Consider the following 15,914-nt stretch of genomic DNA (forward strand, 5'->3'; position numbering starts at 1 on the left):
AGGGTTCCCCAAAGCAAGTGTAACATTTCTGCTCTGGCAGAAGATTTCCCAGCCAAAGCAAGGCTGGAGCAGAAGTGTTACAGCTCTGCTCCAGAAGTATCCTGGCAATCAGGAATCAAAGAAGGAAGACTGCAGTCACACCACACAACAAACCTCACAGACTTATTGGGAGGAAAACCTCAGGAGGGTGGATGACTCTGCTTGGGAGAGCAGCGGCACGGAACTGAGCAGAAGGCAGTGGGGTCTCTTGGGCAAGGGGGCAGCTTTCAAGGATAGAGATTTCCAAGGTGAGGATTGGTTGGATTTCAATTCTTGACCTTAAGAGAGTTCAGGGATTGGCGGGCGGGGGTGGGGGTGGGGGTGGGGGTGGGGGTGGGACATCCTATCAGGGACTGTTGGGTTTTTGTGCTCAGGAGTAGGTGAGTTTCTGGAATAAGCTCGTGGATTTTGGTGGGATTCTGTTTCTGGGCCCTGGTCTCCCGGTTGAGGTTAAGTCAGGGTCAGGGTGTTTTACGTTTTGGCCCTTTATCCTACACTTCTTATGGTGAACAGTTTTGACTAAATCTGGTTTAGTAGCCCATGCTGGTGTCAGTTGAAGTCTCTGTGTTCTCAGTAACTTTAAACATACATTTTAAAATAGCATAAAGATACAAAGGACCTAACGGTTCATGTAATTCAGAGGTTCAAAGGTCAGACAGACTTGAGAGTTAATGAGATCAAGGAATCACTTTTTTGTCTAAGTTTTTGATCTCTGCTCTCCTGGGTATACTGGCTTCATTTTTTTTCAGCTGTCCATTGTGGTGTTAAAGATCTGAAAAGAAACCATGAAAACAAACATCCTTCGTCTACTCTTTTCTGTTCCCCATACATCATATTCAATATATAGTGTCATATTAGTTATTTTTGCCTAAATTCTAACTAGGGCAGAAGCAAGATGTACAAGTCTATTATGAAATAAACCAATAATGATCTTTTCTGTTGCAGTTATTAAACCGCTTTAAAAGTGTGTGTGTGTGTGTGTGTGTGTGTGTGTGTGTGTGTGTGTGTGTGTGTGTGTGTGTGCGCGCGCTTGCTTGCTTGCTTGCTTGCTTTTTTTGTATGTGCACTGCTTGGGTACAGGTGTCATAAGGGGGCATCACATTCCTCTGGAGCTAACATTATCAGCAGTTGTGAGCCACCTGATGTGGGTGCTGGGAAACTAAGTCTCCCTCTCCAAGAGCTGCAACTGCTCTTAAGCACTGAGCCATCTTTCCAAATCATAAAAACCTTGCACAAAACCGAGTAGCCCACATTTCAAACATACCATTCCTTAGACCTCCAAGGGAACCCATGGTCAAATCTACATCTTTTAAACAGTATTTGGCCCAAATCACCCATTTGGAGTTATTTCGCGATACACCAGCCCTCTCTCCTTGCCCCATACCAAGCAGGATGCCCAGGGTGTCTCGTTTATGCAGAGCAGGAGTCCCCCAGCAATCTGCACACCAGGGAGATGCAAAACTGGCATCAGGAGTAGGGCCCACTTCAAGTCGCTGATCTGGGGTGAATCCCACTCAGGTTGGATCTGAGGACTTAAGGGCTCTGAATACCCGGCCCTACAAGATGCAGGGCAGCTGGCTTCTGTGTGTCATTTACTCTGTGGAACCAGTGTTACCACTGGTACGTCAGCGCCCTTTCCATGGTTTCCAAGCGGGGTCTGGGCAATTCTGGGGAGCCCCCCTCCACCTGGTCAACAGGTTCGAGCTTTCTGTCCTTACTTGGTCTTAAGGAAAACACGTTCTTCACGCCCATTTGCCTCCCCCAACCCCACCCTGGCTTCCAACCGCCCCTTTCCCTTACCCCACCCCCCATTCAGAACACTGTATTCAAGCAACCGTTTCCTACTGCACAAAATGGCCACTCCACGGGACACCTGTGGCCACGTGACCCGCTGCCCTCTTGGTTTTGGGCCTCTTTCCGCCTAACTCCGATTTCAGAAAGGCTGCGCCCGAAGAAAGCAAGGGCTAACCAAACCGGAGAACTCCCACAGCCTGGAAACTACGGGAAAAGGTGGAGCGCAGGAGAGAGCGGAAGGACAAAACCCAAAACAGAACAAAAACACAAACGCCACAGTGAGCAGCCGGAGAGCCAAGGGGCCTACAACAACTTTCAAGGCCTCACTGCTAGAGGGCAGAGTTCTCGCGAGATCTTGAGAGCTTCCAAAGCACGGGTAATCGCGGAGAAGAGGGGAGGGTGAAGTTCAAGCGAAAACAGGACAGCGGTCGATCAGTGTTCTGGACTCCGGGCTGCCGTGCACATCCAACTCCATTATGAACTCAATCGATCGCTGTTCCACCACCGCTGTAAGTCTGAGAGGGCGGCGGGCCCTGTGACCGCATCGCGGGCGATGGCGCTCCGGGCCTGACCAGGAAGTCTCGCGAGATTAGAAATCGGCGCACAGGAGCGGGGGCAGAAGCCATAGCGTTAGCTGGAGAGAGGCCGTGAGAGGGACCAGAGGCCGGTGGCGCCAGCAGAGCGGACTTTGGGGAATCAGGTCGCCCACCAGAAGCACCGTTCTCCCCCAGAGGACCTCTGGTGAAACCATAGCTCAGCAGAGGTAAACCCCTGAGTTCTCCGTACTCTTCAGGGATGAGTCATGTGGCAGAGGAAGATGAGCTCGGGCTGGACCAGCAGTTGGCTGGCCTAGACCTGACGTCTCCAGACAGCCAGAGCGGGACAAGCACAGCCAGCAAAGGGCGCTACATCCCTCCTCACCTGCGGAACAGGGAGGCTACGAAAGCGTCCTACGACAAAGACAGCTCACGGTGGAGTAAAGACAAGGATGCCTACAGCAGCTTTGGTTCCCGCAGTGACACGAGAGCCAAATCGAGTTTCTTCAGCGACCGCGGAAGTGGCTCCAGGGGAAGGTTTGATGACCGCGGGCGGAGTGACTATGAGGGCGTTGGCAGCCGTGGAGGTAGAAGTGGCTTTGGCAAATTTGAGCGGGGCGGGAACAGTCGCTGGTGTGACAAAGCAGACGAGGATGACTGGTCTAAACCACTCCCACCAAGCGAACGCTTGGAACAGGAGCTCTTTTCTGGAGGTAATACTGGGATTAATTTTGAGAAATATGATGACATTCCAGTTGAAGCGACAGGGAATAACTGCCCTCCACATATTGAAAGTTTCAGCGACGTCGAGATGGGAGAAATTATTATGGGAAACATCGAGCTCACTCGTTATACACGCCCAACTCCGGTACAAAAGCATGCTATTCCTATTATCAAGGAGAAAAGAGACTTGATGGCTTGTGCTCAAACAGGGTCTGGAAAAACGGCAGCTTTTCTTCTACCTATCTTGAGTCAGATCTATACGGATGGTCCAGGTGAGGCTTTGAGGGCCATGAAGGAGAATGGAAAGTATGGGCGTCGCAAACAGTATCCGATCTCCTTGGTTTTGGCTCCGACCAGAGAATTGGCAGTGCAGATCTATGAGGAGGCCAGGAAATTCTCATACCGATCTCGAGTTCGACCTTGTGTGGTTTATGGTGGAGCTGATATTGGGCAGCAGATTCGAGACTTGGAACGTGGCTGTCACTTGTTAGTAGCTACTCCAGGACGGCTGGTGGACATGATGGAGAGAGGAAAGATCGGACTGGACTTCTGCAAATACTTGGTGTTAGACGAAGCGGATCGAATGTTGGACATGGGCTTTGAGCCTCAGATACGAAGAATAGTTGAACAAGACACCATGCCTCCAAAAGGTGTCCGTCACACTATGATGTTTAGCGCTACTTTTCCTAAGGAAATACAGATGCTGGCTCGGGATTTCTTGGATGAATATATCTTTCTGGCCGTAGGAAGAGTCGGATCTACTTCTGAGAACATCACACAGAAAGTTGTGTGGGTGGAAGAAGCAGACAAGCGGTCATTTCTGCTTGACCTCCTGAATGCGACAGGCAAGGATTCCCTGATATTGGTGTTCGTGGAAACCAAAAAGGGTGCAGATTCTCTGGAGGATTTCTTATACCATGAAGGATATGCTTGTACCAGTATTCATGGAGACCGATCTCAGCGAGATAGGGAAGAGGCCCTTCACCAATTCCGATCAGGAAAAAGTCCAATTCTCGTGGCTACAGCAGTAGCAGCAAGAGGACTGGATATTTCCAATGTGAAACATGTCATCAATTTCGACTTGCCTAGTGACATCGAAGAATATGTGCATCGAATTGGCCGTACAGGTCGTGTTGGAAACCTTGGCCTTGCCACCTCATTCTTCAACGAGAGGAACATAAATATTACCAAAGATTTATTGGATCTTCTTGTTGAAGCAAAACAAGAAGTGCCATCTTGGCTAGAAAACATGGCTTTTGAACATCATTACAAGGGTGGCAGTCGTGGACGGTCCAAGAGCAGATTTAGTGGAGGATTTGGTGCTAGAGACTATCGACAAAGTAGCGGTGCCAGCAGTTCCAGCTTCAGCAGTGGCCGTGCTAGCAACAGTCGCAGTGGTGGAGGCAGCCATGGCAGCAGCAGAGGGTTTGGTGGAGGTAGCTATGGAGGCTTTTACAATAGTGATGGATATGGAGGAAATTATAGCTCCCAGGGGGTTGACTGGTGGGGTAACTGAGCCAGCTTTGCCATAGGTCACTCTATCAAATACAGAAACCACCACATGCAACTTTGCCAGACTATACCTTGTATAGCTTCAAGAACTCACAGCACATTGCCGCCTGTGATTCCCCTCTGAATACGTTTTAAGGGAGCTTAAAGTGAGAAGAAGAAAGGGACAATCCAGAAGCCCCGTTCAGAAGGTGGTTTAAAGACTTGATTGTTGTAGTTTGGATTAACTCTCCTCTTACTCCCCCATCCTACTCTGCATTTATAACTTCATGAGTAAGGATCATTTGTTTGTTAATGTGCTGTACCTTACTTTAGACAACTTTTATTCTGATGTCCCGTTGGCTCAGTAATGCTTAAGATATCAAATTTTTTTAACAAAATAAATTTTCTGAACTTGGGCTAAGAAAACAAAGAAAGGGACAGGTATTTATTATGGGAATGGGACTGTCCTTAAGTATTCCTTAGGTACTCTGAGAAAGGCAGGGGTGAGGCCCAGGATGAAGGATGGCATTTCGGAAATGTATAACAGCCCAGGGGTTCAAGAGTAGTTATGGTTGAAATACCTGTTTAAGTGTACAGTTCTAGTTGCTAAACTTAGCACGACCAGGAAATGCAATGGCATTTTTATTTTCCTGTGTACTTTAATCCTTTGTTAGTAGTCATCCTCAGTGAAATGTAGTGGCAGCCTTTGGGAGTCACTAGTCAGTATTCATGCTTAGTACCGTGACATAGAGGATCTAAACAGCTCCAAATAAATGGTATCAAGAAACCATAGAAGAAATGGTCTATATTCTTTAATGCAAGCAGGTTTTGAAAAACCATGGATATTGAGTAGAGAATTACTTTTTCTTATGATGGGAGGTGTGAAGATAGCCAAGGATGTGATATTTGAAACTAAAGAATACAGAGAAATAGTTCCTCAACTTGAGTAGGCATTGATGGAATTTCCATGTATAATGACGGAACAGTAAACAAATGTGTACTTGTTCTCATTCGCTACCCATTTGTTGTAGAACGTCATCAATAAACCACTACATCTCACATGGGATCATGGTTTTTTGTTTTTGTTTTTGTTTTTTTGAGACAGGTTCTCATGTTACCCAAGGATAGTTTCTAACTAGTTATGTATCTGAAACTGGCCCTGAAATTCCTCCTGTCTCCCAAGTGCATATACCACCACACTTGGTGAGATGAATTTTTAAAATCACATTGTTTATATAGTCACCTTCTCCAATATTTTTCTCAGGTCTTGTATGTCCTAGTACATCCTATCAATTTACTGTCTCTGGAATACCTAGATAATAATTACTTGACTGCTATGGAATAGATACCTACCATCATTGGTCAATGAGTGGGTTACATCGTTTATATAAGCTCAGAAACATGTAGATTATATATACATATATATTGTATGCATGTATATATAGTTTAAATACAAATAGGTAGATATGCTATAGATTGACTCACAAAAATTTTTCCTGTAAGAAAAATAATTGTCACAGCCAATCCATTATTTTATCAGTGGTCCAACCCAAGAATTCTAAACAGATTGACTCTGACCCTCAAATTATAATTGCCCATAAAATTAACAAAAATTCTTGGTGGCCTCTGTCAATACTAGCTCTAGTCATCCACAAGCCCTCATGTCTCCTTTCGTTTACTCCTTTCCACTTATCTCTACTATAACTTCCTGAGTTCTACTTTGTGGCCCTATTCATACACCACTCTGATCAAAGTTCAGTTTTCTCCACGAAACTAGCTTTAAAAGTTGTAGTCCCAACAGTCAAGATAAAAAATGTGTTGTTTATGCCTGTTTTCTTGAAGTTGCAGTTCTCATTTTGTTTTTAAGGTTTTTTAAAAAAGTATTATTATTCTATATTCCCTTTCCAGTTGTCCTTTGCAACTGCACAGAGTTCATAGTCTCTGTGGATTAGATGGCATTCCACAATGTTAAACTTCAAGTACTAGTCATTTCAGACCATACCAGTAATGATTTCCTAGTATTTTAAATCTTTAAGCCCAGTTTGACTGTACTCTGGAAGCTTGAAAAGCACAGGAAAAGATATGAAGACCCCTGACTGCTTTCTCACCTGACAGGAAGCTCTTTGGGAGCAAGAGCCAGGTTATCCAGGACAATGACAAAACCTAAAAAGTCAGTGTCCCATATACCCAAGCATCCCTCTCCTTTCCCCATTATTAATATATTACCATGATTTGCTAAGTTCACGAATGAGTCACTGGTCATACTTTGCTATTGGCTAATGTCCACACTGGTTACTGTCCCATTGGCTTTATCCTAGTGTCTATTCCGGCCCAGTCTAGGACACTATTTATTCAGCAAGTCACCTGAGTTCCTCCCGACTGTGACAGTCTCTCAGACGTTTCTCATTTCTGCTGACCTTGACAGGGTCTTTTGGAGTGCTGGTTAGGTACTTTGTTCTACAATTTAAAGTAGCTGGATTTTTTCCCCTTATGATTAGACTAGGGCCGTAGGTCTTTAGGGCATGATCCCAGAGGTAAAGTGTCATTTTTATCATGCCAAGGACACACACCAAAATTCTGAAGTATCAGACTTGATAAGGACCTGGATGGACTGGCTGAGGTTGTAGGGCCTGGCAGGGTTACTCACTCCACTGTGTGTACTTGAATTTTTTTTCCCCTTAACTTTTTTTTTTTTTTGAGACACGGTCTTACCAGTCTGGCCTTGAACTTTCAGCCATCCCCACTCAGACTCAGAACTAGGAGTGCTGGTGTATTTCATCACATCTGCCTTCTTTTCATATTGCCCTTCTAGAAATCCATCACCCTGTGTAGCCCACCTTTAAGGCATGGAGAGTTTATGCTTCTTCCCTTTTCTTCCTTTGCCAGGTGATTTTATCTAAATATGGAACAATGGATGGGAAGGGATTTCATGTATGTTCTAAGTTACAGCGTTCTTGCTCAAAAGTTGTAAGAAATCCATGAAAGGATTTTTTTTAAATATGGAGATGGTTGTTTTTAAATGTAGAATTGTTAATAACTCTCCTGCAGCCGCCTGCATCTCTCTCCTCCTTTTCTTTCCCCATACACACAACCTCTTTTCTCCCATTTGTTTACCCCGATAATTGTAGTTGGTTCAGGAGCCTGCCTGGCCCAAGGCCCATCTGGAATTCCATGCAACCCATTCACTTACAAATCAATTCTTAGAAACTGACCGTTAACTTTGTGCAGTTGCTAAGGGCAGCTAGAAGAGAGAAACTTTAAAAGCTTAAAAATACTAAGGCAAAGCGCTGGTCCCTGGAACTATTTTAGCTGGCTTTTAATCCCTTTTGTTTATATCCACATCCTGTTGCTTCCTGGACTCAAATGAGTGAGTGCCTCTTTATTTTCCGGTGTGTGTTATTTCAACTTCAATTGTATTTTTTTTAGCTTTTTGATGCAGTGGCAGATACCCATGAGAAAGCATTTATAAAGAGGAAAAGTTTATTTTGGCTCATAGCTTAATTTTTATTTTGTGATTACTTGACCTTTTTGCTTCGGATCTGTGGCAATAAACCACATTATGTCAGGAGCCTGGCGGGGCCCTGGGGGGGGGGAGCTGTTCACCCCATGATGGCTGAGAAACAGCGAGGAAGCCTGGGTTCCCAATATTCCTTCTGTTCTAGTTTCGTTTCTGCTACTGTGATGAAATATCTTATCCAAAGCAACTTAGTAAAGAAAGGAGTTTCCTTCAGTTTACATCATCATAGGGAAGTGAAGGCAGGACTTGAGCCTGCCACAGCACATCCAGGGTTGAGCAGACATAAATGAAAGCTCACTTGCTTGTCCTCAAGTCCATTTCTCCGCTTAGACACAGTTCAGAGTTCCTGCCAGGGAATGGTGTCACAGTGGACTGGGTACTTTCATATCTGTTAACTTGAAGCGTTCCCAAAGCAGACGTGCCCTAGGACTAATTTAATGCAGACAACCCCTATTGACCATCTTCCCACGTCATTTAGGTTGGGTCAAGATGCCAATGCTAATCATCACACACTACTGGGCCCTATCACTTCCCAGTAGTGCAACAGCCTAAGTAGTGCAGCCAACACGTCAATACATTCAAGATCAAAATAACAGCAGCCAGTAACTCCCTCAGCTCTTGCCCAATGTGCGTTGAGTTCTATCACAGCGTGTTCTGCCATCATGCCTTTCTGTAGTCTAATTCTCAGAACACATCACTTGCAATTGTAGTTTCCTTTTCTTGTGTAAAAGAATTACTTAGATCACTTATTTGACGCTTACATTGTCCCTTCTAAATGTTTGTTACTCTCTATAGAAGGTATTGGCATGAGGTCCAGAAGTAGTGTGTGTGTGTGTGTGTGTGTGTGTGTGTGTGTGTGTGTGTTTTAAACAATTCTAAGGGATTCATGAGATTCAGACATAAGAAGCAAGGCTCTAAAAGTCAAGCGAGTCTCGACAGCATGCTAGTGTCATTTTCCTTCCTCCCAGTCCTGTGTGCATAGCTATCATAAAACAAGACATTGACCTGGGAACTGAAAAGCAAAAGGCCTAACATGAATGTGGATAGATGTCATAAATTTATGCCTTGGGTCAACACAATTTACTCCTGCCTCCTCCTCTGGGACTCCCTTGCCCCCTAGTCTGGCTTCAGACAATGAATTTCCAGGGAGTTTTTGCCTTTTGATCGCCCCAGTGATCTAATGCAGTTGACCACTGGCAGAAGCGCTGTGAGGTGCAGAATAAACTAATGAAGGTAATTTGATTTGCGCTCCTCACCCACCCTTAAGATCTGCATGTCTTTATTGTATTAGTTTTCTAATGAGATTCCACAGCCCGCTCTCCTTAGGGAGACTGGAGCACTGGGCTGTGGGAGGGGCTCATCTCAGGAGGGTCCTCCCCATTTACATCCCTTCTTTAATGGGAATGGACCTGCCTGCCCTTGACTCACAGGGTGATCATATTCCCTTCCCGGCTCTGATGGACAGGAAGTCGGGGAGTAGCTTCTGCAGCAGGGAAGTGGGCTTCTGTCACTTTCAGGGGAAGAAAGTAGGCTCAAAGGTCAGTGCTTGGCTGAAAGGTTCACAGCACACCAAGCCGACTCCCCACTCTAATCATCCTGAGATAATGGCAGCTTCCCGTGTGCCTCATTCTCAAGTACGAACTCACGTATGCTCACATTCACCAGAATGACTCGTAGCATCGAAACACCATCCACTGACGGGGCTGTCCAAAGCCCGCATACTCGTCTGTCGCACTGATGTGGTACTCTGAGTTTGAGAAGCCTGCCTGGCCAGGTGCCACCTGAGCAGGACATATTTGGGGGAAGCCTACCCGCCTCTTCTTACCCTATGTCCTTAACTCCCACCCCACCCCACACCCACTCCCCCATCTTAGCCCTTTAAGCCTTTTCCCAAAGGCCCAGTCTTCTGTGTCTTGTCCCTGTGTGTGTCTATAAGGATTGTTGCCACCCCACTGACTTTCTGTCTTACTATTTTCCACAGTGAAATATTTATGTCTCCCAAATGACATTGTACGCCTAGAGTGCAATGTGAAATTATTGTTTTCACCTCACAAGCTGCTTTTGCTTTCCAAGGTGTCTGTGGCAGCATACGCCTTTGAGCCAAACACTTGGGAGGTAGAGGCAGGCAGATGTCTGTGAGTTCAAAGCCCTCCAGTGAGTTCCAGGACAGCCAAGGAGGGTCTCTATAGAGAGACACTGTCTCAAATAAACAAACAAGCAGAAAGGTTGCTTTTAAGACTGGTCAAACATCGTTGCTAAATGCAGTGCATTTTTTCACTTACACAGTTTAATGAATTATCTTAAAATCCACGTTGATGGGGGCACAAGCACATGTAGTTCACAAGTTTACTCCCACAATTAAAAAGGGCTCGGGGACGCTTTTAGACAATGGAAGAAGCCTGCATGCTGTCCTCAGAACCAGCCAAGCCCGAGTCCCTGAAATCACGGAGGAAAGGGGAGGCCAGTGATTGGCATTCTGACGACTTTTCTAGGGGGAAAAAGGTAGTTTCTATCTAATCTAAGGTCTTTAAGAGGAATCTATCAGCTTTGGTTTGGCTCTCAGTGGACAGGTGTCTGTATCACGGAAGCACCATACATAATTCACCACCGGAGAGCCCCAGAACTTAGCAAGAAAACTAAATTACCTGTCACTTGTAGAAAAGGTGTTCCCCGCAGGTCAAGGTTGAAAGCTCTGGAGGACCCCAGCAAGGAAGAGCCCATCCATTCCTATTGAAATGTCAGGCCTGCTTCTCTGCGGCTGGCAGGCTTACTGTTTACGCCTTAAATTTGCCTACTTGTATTGCAGGGGCCAATTAACACTCTCCCATTCTGTCACCAGACTGGAAAGAGAGCAGGGTTGATTGAATAATCTGAGGCCATTTGGTGGATGATTCTTCAGTGGGGACTGGAAGAACCAGGCTGTCTTCCTGGAGGGGTAGACCAGGACTGGGAGTTCTGCGAGGAGGGTGAGCCACCATAGCTTACACAGAATACAAAAGCATTCGATCACAACAATTAGGGATAGAACCCCGAGTCCAGTCCCAGGCAGACCTGGATAGAGGAGCACAGTGCATGAGAGGCAGTGCCACCTGGCTGGCAGTGAGCTACTAGTTTGCCTTTCTACTTGAGGGGCTGATGGCGAATTGGCAATAGAATGTGAAGGTGGCTAGTGTGTGTGTGTGTGTGTGTGTGTGTGTGTGTGTGTGTGCGCGCGCGCATGTGTGAGAGAGGGGGGAGAGGAGGAGGAGGAAAAGAATTAGAATATTGCCTTTGAAAGTGATTTCTAAGGTTTTTTGTTTTTTTTTTTTAAAGTGGCTAGTTTGGTTTTGGTTTTCACTATTTTATAATGGCCTATATTTTGGAAGCAAATTTTTGTCAAGAATTGCATAGTATATATTTGCCATTTTAAAATATTTATTTATTTTATAATGAGTTCTCTGTCTGCATGTATACCTGCATGCCATAAGAGGTCATCAGATCCCATCGCAGACGGTTGTGAGCCACGTTGTGGTTGCTGGGAATTGAACTCAAGACCTGTGGAAGAGCAGCCAGTGCTCCATCTCCTCAGCCTTTACATTTGCCATTTTTAATAAAATGAAGCACCGCCTACTTCAGGTTTCTGAGTGTGGATAGAGAAGGATGCTTCACTCCGTGGGAAGCTCACCAACCTTAGCGCAGCCATCAACATGCTCAGATTAGCAAGGCTCGGTGCCGGGTTAGCATGGACGGGGAGCTGGGAGGAGCGAAAGCTCAGCTGCAGATGTTTCCAAAGACTCGAGGCAAACTCCAGGGCGACTGCGTCAGTCACCAGGTGCTGCTCGATAATTGATTCCCGGATGGAGAACTCTGCAGAGTTGGAAAACTCCTCAGTGTTTAAGTTCACATGGCCCGAGTGAGTTGGAATGTGACTGAAATATCAGCTACATGCTGATGACCCCCAAGTTTGTGTCACTGCCTGAGCGTTTTCCTGAATCCAGAACTCATATCAAACTGTCCGTGTGAGGATGGAGGGAAAGGATGGCTTGGTTAGTAAAGTGTTTACCTCACAAGCTAAGGAACTGAATAGATTCCTCAGGACTCATAAGGTGGGTAATCCTTGTAATCTCATTGGGGAATTCTGGAGCTTTCTGGCCAATAAGCCTAGTGTGCTTGGAGAATTCAAGACCAGTGAGAGGCTGTTCAAAAAAAAAAAAAAATGGCTGGCTGTGTTTGGATAATACCACTCACGCTTGCTCTCTCTCTCTCTCTCTCTCTCTCTCTCTCTCTCTCTCTCTCTCTCTCTCTGTGTGTGTGTGTGTGTGTGTGTGTGTCTGTGGCGCCACCACCTTGCTGTTCTCTGGTCACACAAGATAGTATGATTCTGGCAGAGATGGCAAGCGTGTACTGTCCCCTGCCATGAGTAGTTCTGGATGTGTCTATCCTCAGCAGACACCTGGTACTCACCCCTCTTGTCTTTCCCTCTTCTCTAGACCTGTTACCCCACTTTCAGTGTCCGGGAGACTTTTATTGGGTTGCTACAAGTGACCAATGTCACCCTCTGTCTCTTTGAATATTTTACTCAAATATTCTCTGACTCGTCCTCCCTCCACACCCCCTCACACACTCACACACACACACACACACACACACACACACACACACACACACACACACACACACACACACACAGCACCAGAATGCAAACTCCCTGCAAATGGCTGGACTGCCAGGACGACCAGGGCCTGGAACACATAATGCTCTGTAGCTGCGGACAGGAAAAACACTTATTCCCGAAACAATGTAAAACTGAGACTTGATGACTTCTTGAATTTATAGTCTTTTTAGAAATATACTTTACAAGACGTTAATCGTCCCTAAGATGTATTTTGTTTTTGGTGCGCAGTTGTGTGGATTTTGTAAATGCGATGGACCATGTAACTCCTCCCTCAATTGAGGTAGACAACGTCCCTCCCCCAGAAGGTCGTGTCACCCTTCACTGACCTCTGACCACTGGATGCCATCGGTTTGTTTCAGCCTTGCCTCGTCCAGGAGGAACCGCACGGCCACATTCATTGTGTTTCTGTGGCCTTTGTTAGTGAGTGGAGCAGATTTTAGGCGCAGCTCTGTTGTGTGTATTAAGATTCTGTCTTGCTCAGTGCTGGGTAGAGTCGCACTATGTGGCTGCTTGGTCTTTTAAAACATAAAGACCACAGACCTCTTTAATAGACAAACTTTATTTTAGAAAAGACAAAGAAGACGAAATTTGCAGAGGATGCGGCTTTAGGAACTGTGAAGTGTAGTTATTTACCTTTTAATTACCGTCACAGCGATCTATCTTAGACCACTCTACTCTGACGGGGGAATCCTGGATGTGCTGGGTTCAACGAAAAGCTTAGGTAACTCACTGGGAAAATAGATGCTAATCTTTAGACAATAATCGACAGGCTTTCTTTTTCAGCAACAACTTTTATCCTTGCAATCAAGACGGCTGCTGCTTTAAGGAACGAGAGCCTTCATACAGCTCATGAAGTAATAGATCATATATAAATAGGCTGTTTGCTCTCTGTGCAGATGCCGTCATTACTAACTACTTTCGGGCTCTTTGAGAGCTAAATAATTCTGTAATGCATCATTGAACATTTAGTTGCTTCATAGCAGATGGTTTCAGGGGCCCATCTGCTCACAGCCATGTTTTCAACAAGCCCCTTCACCTTCAGCAAAGAGGTTTGGAAGCAGCAGGATATTCTTTCTCCACTCCAGGTGCTTATTCTACGTCCCATGTTGAGGGAAAAAGCCTGCAGTCTCTCTCCCAGCCTGGGAAGGTAGATACTAGACTGTGGAGGAGAACTGACGTAAAAGCAAACTTAGGAAAAGAGCTCCTGAGTGTCAAGAAATTCTAAATATACCTGAAGGGTGTGTGCCTGTGTGTGTGTGTGTGTGTGTGTGTGTGTGTGTGTGTATGTTAATGTGTGTCTCTGTGTATATGTAAATGTGTGTGAAAGTCTTTGTGTTTGTCTGTTTCTGTGTGTACATGCAAATATCTGTGTGTGTGTGTGTGTGTGTCTGTGTGTCTGTGTGTCTATGTAAATGTGTGTGAAGGTCTCTGTGTCTGTGTGCGCATTTGAATATCTGTGTGTGTGAATGTTTTTGTGTGTGTTTGTGTGTATATGTAAATGTGTGTGAAAGTCTTTGTGTGTCTGTGTTTCTGTATGTGCATGTGAATCTCTGTGTGTGAATGTTTGTGTGTGTGTCTGTGTGTATATGTAAATGTGTGTGAAAGTCTCTGTATCTGTGTTTCTGTGTGCGCATGCTAATCTCTGTGTTTGTGTGTCTGTGTGAATGTCTGCGTGTGTGTGATTGACTGCTTTGCCTCTCTAGGCTGTGTTTAAATACTAAATATATTCTGCAGTCCACTCTATTAGTTATCCCTGCCCTGTTGTTTTCAGAAGCATAGCCAGTTTCTAGCTGGCTTTCTGGGATAAAGAATATATTCTCCTTGCCTTTGAGGACATGGGGGAGGGGAGTCCCCGAGGCAAGGTCAGGGTGAACATACGAAGTACACGAGGGCACTGCAGCTGGAACCGTGTGGGTAAGAGCAAACTGAATACCGTATCTGAATGCTGAGGGGATACTTGAGGTGTTTTGGGAACAGGGCTAGTTCTATCCCACAAATCCCAAATGCCCCATTACCTATGTGATCATGGAAATCTGCAGTCACTGCAGGGGGAGCAGAACGGGACTTGTGGTGAATAAGACATGCTTGGCGGCCGCCCTGGAAAATGGAGAATTTCCTCTTCCACACAGGAAGACAAGGAAGGCAAAGTTGGCGAAGAGGAAGCAGAGAACCGAGAAGAGGGCGTTTCCAAAGGATCACGAGACAATGGTAATTTATTTGGATCAAGCCAGTGGCCACCCTGAGCACAGATTCAGCACCTCACGGTGTAATTATCTTGCCAGTAAGCACTGCTCTTGAGGGAGCTGCTCACCTCACGAGCGGAGGGAAGAACGAGGAGGAGCCTGCTGGTCGGAGACCACAGCTGTTCTCCCTGAAGAGGCGCTCAGAGATGCACGCTCCCCCACTCACAGACTCTAGTTCACTTTTCTAAAAGGCACCCGTGGATTCAGACTAAGACACTGAAGGCAAATTGTAATACTGTCGTGTGTCAGAGAGTGGTGTCGAGGGGTTTTTATGTATGCATGTATGTATGTATGTATGTATGTATGTATGTATACATGTACGTTGGTGTGGGGGGGAGTGTTGAGGTCAAAGGTCAACAGAAAGAGCTTTTCTTAGTCTCCATGTTACTTTTTGAGGCAGGGTCCCTCTCTGAACCTTGAGATCACTGATTCTTCTGGGGGTGGGCCACCCAGTAGGCTCTGAGGATCTGTCTGTCTCTGCCCTCTCATTCAGCCTCACAGGGCATCCACTTCTCAAGTCATCATGCACGCACGCAAGCAGCACATGAAACTATCAATTGAGCCATGTCCCAGCTATCCCCCAAGTCCTCTTCAAGGACATTTAATTGTCCACTATGCTCTTTTTATAAGAATACAAAAACACCGTTCGGAGGCCATGGCTTACTCAAGTGTGCCGCTCACACTATGTGTTCAGCACCGGTGTTCGTAGCATCACATATGACCTCATTTCTTTGTAGCAGGCATTTAATAAGTTCCTACTGATTACCCAGAATTGGACCAGGCTGGTGATAGTTAACCACTCTTTAGGTTCTCCCTAGATGTTCTTTGTTAAATGAGTTATCTCCCACCAAGCCCCAATGTGAAGGAGCGGCCCGCCTCAGAAGGCCCAGAGCACACCTTGCTGCCGATGGCATCGG

At 45.8% G+C, this 15,914-nt stretch overlaps 1 protein-coding gene across 1 annotated transcript; it reads left to right on the forward strand.

Moving 5' to 3' along the window:
- Positions 1-2,211: 2,211 nt before the first annotated feature.
- Positions 2,212-5,642, forward strand: LOC116911285 (putative ATP-dependent RNA helicase Pl10). The gene has a single exon (XM_032915192.1). The coding sequence runs from the start codon at positions 2,629-2,631 to the stop codon at positions 4,606-4,608; it is 1,980 nt and encodes a 659-aa protein (XP_032771083.1). The 5' UTR covers positions 2,212-2,628; the 3' UTR covers positions 4,609-5,642.
- The last annotated feature ends 10,272 nt before the right edge of the window (positions 5,643-15,914 follow it).

The sequence above is a fragment of the Rattus rattus genome, chromosome 10, assembly GCF_011064425.1.
Source record: "Rattus rattus isolate New Zealand chromosome 10, Rrattus_CSIRO_v1, whole genome shotgun sequence".
NCBI classification, from domain to species: Eukaryota; Metazoa; Chordata; class Mammalia; order Rodentia; family Muridae; genus Rattus; species Rattus rattus.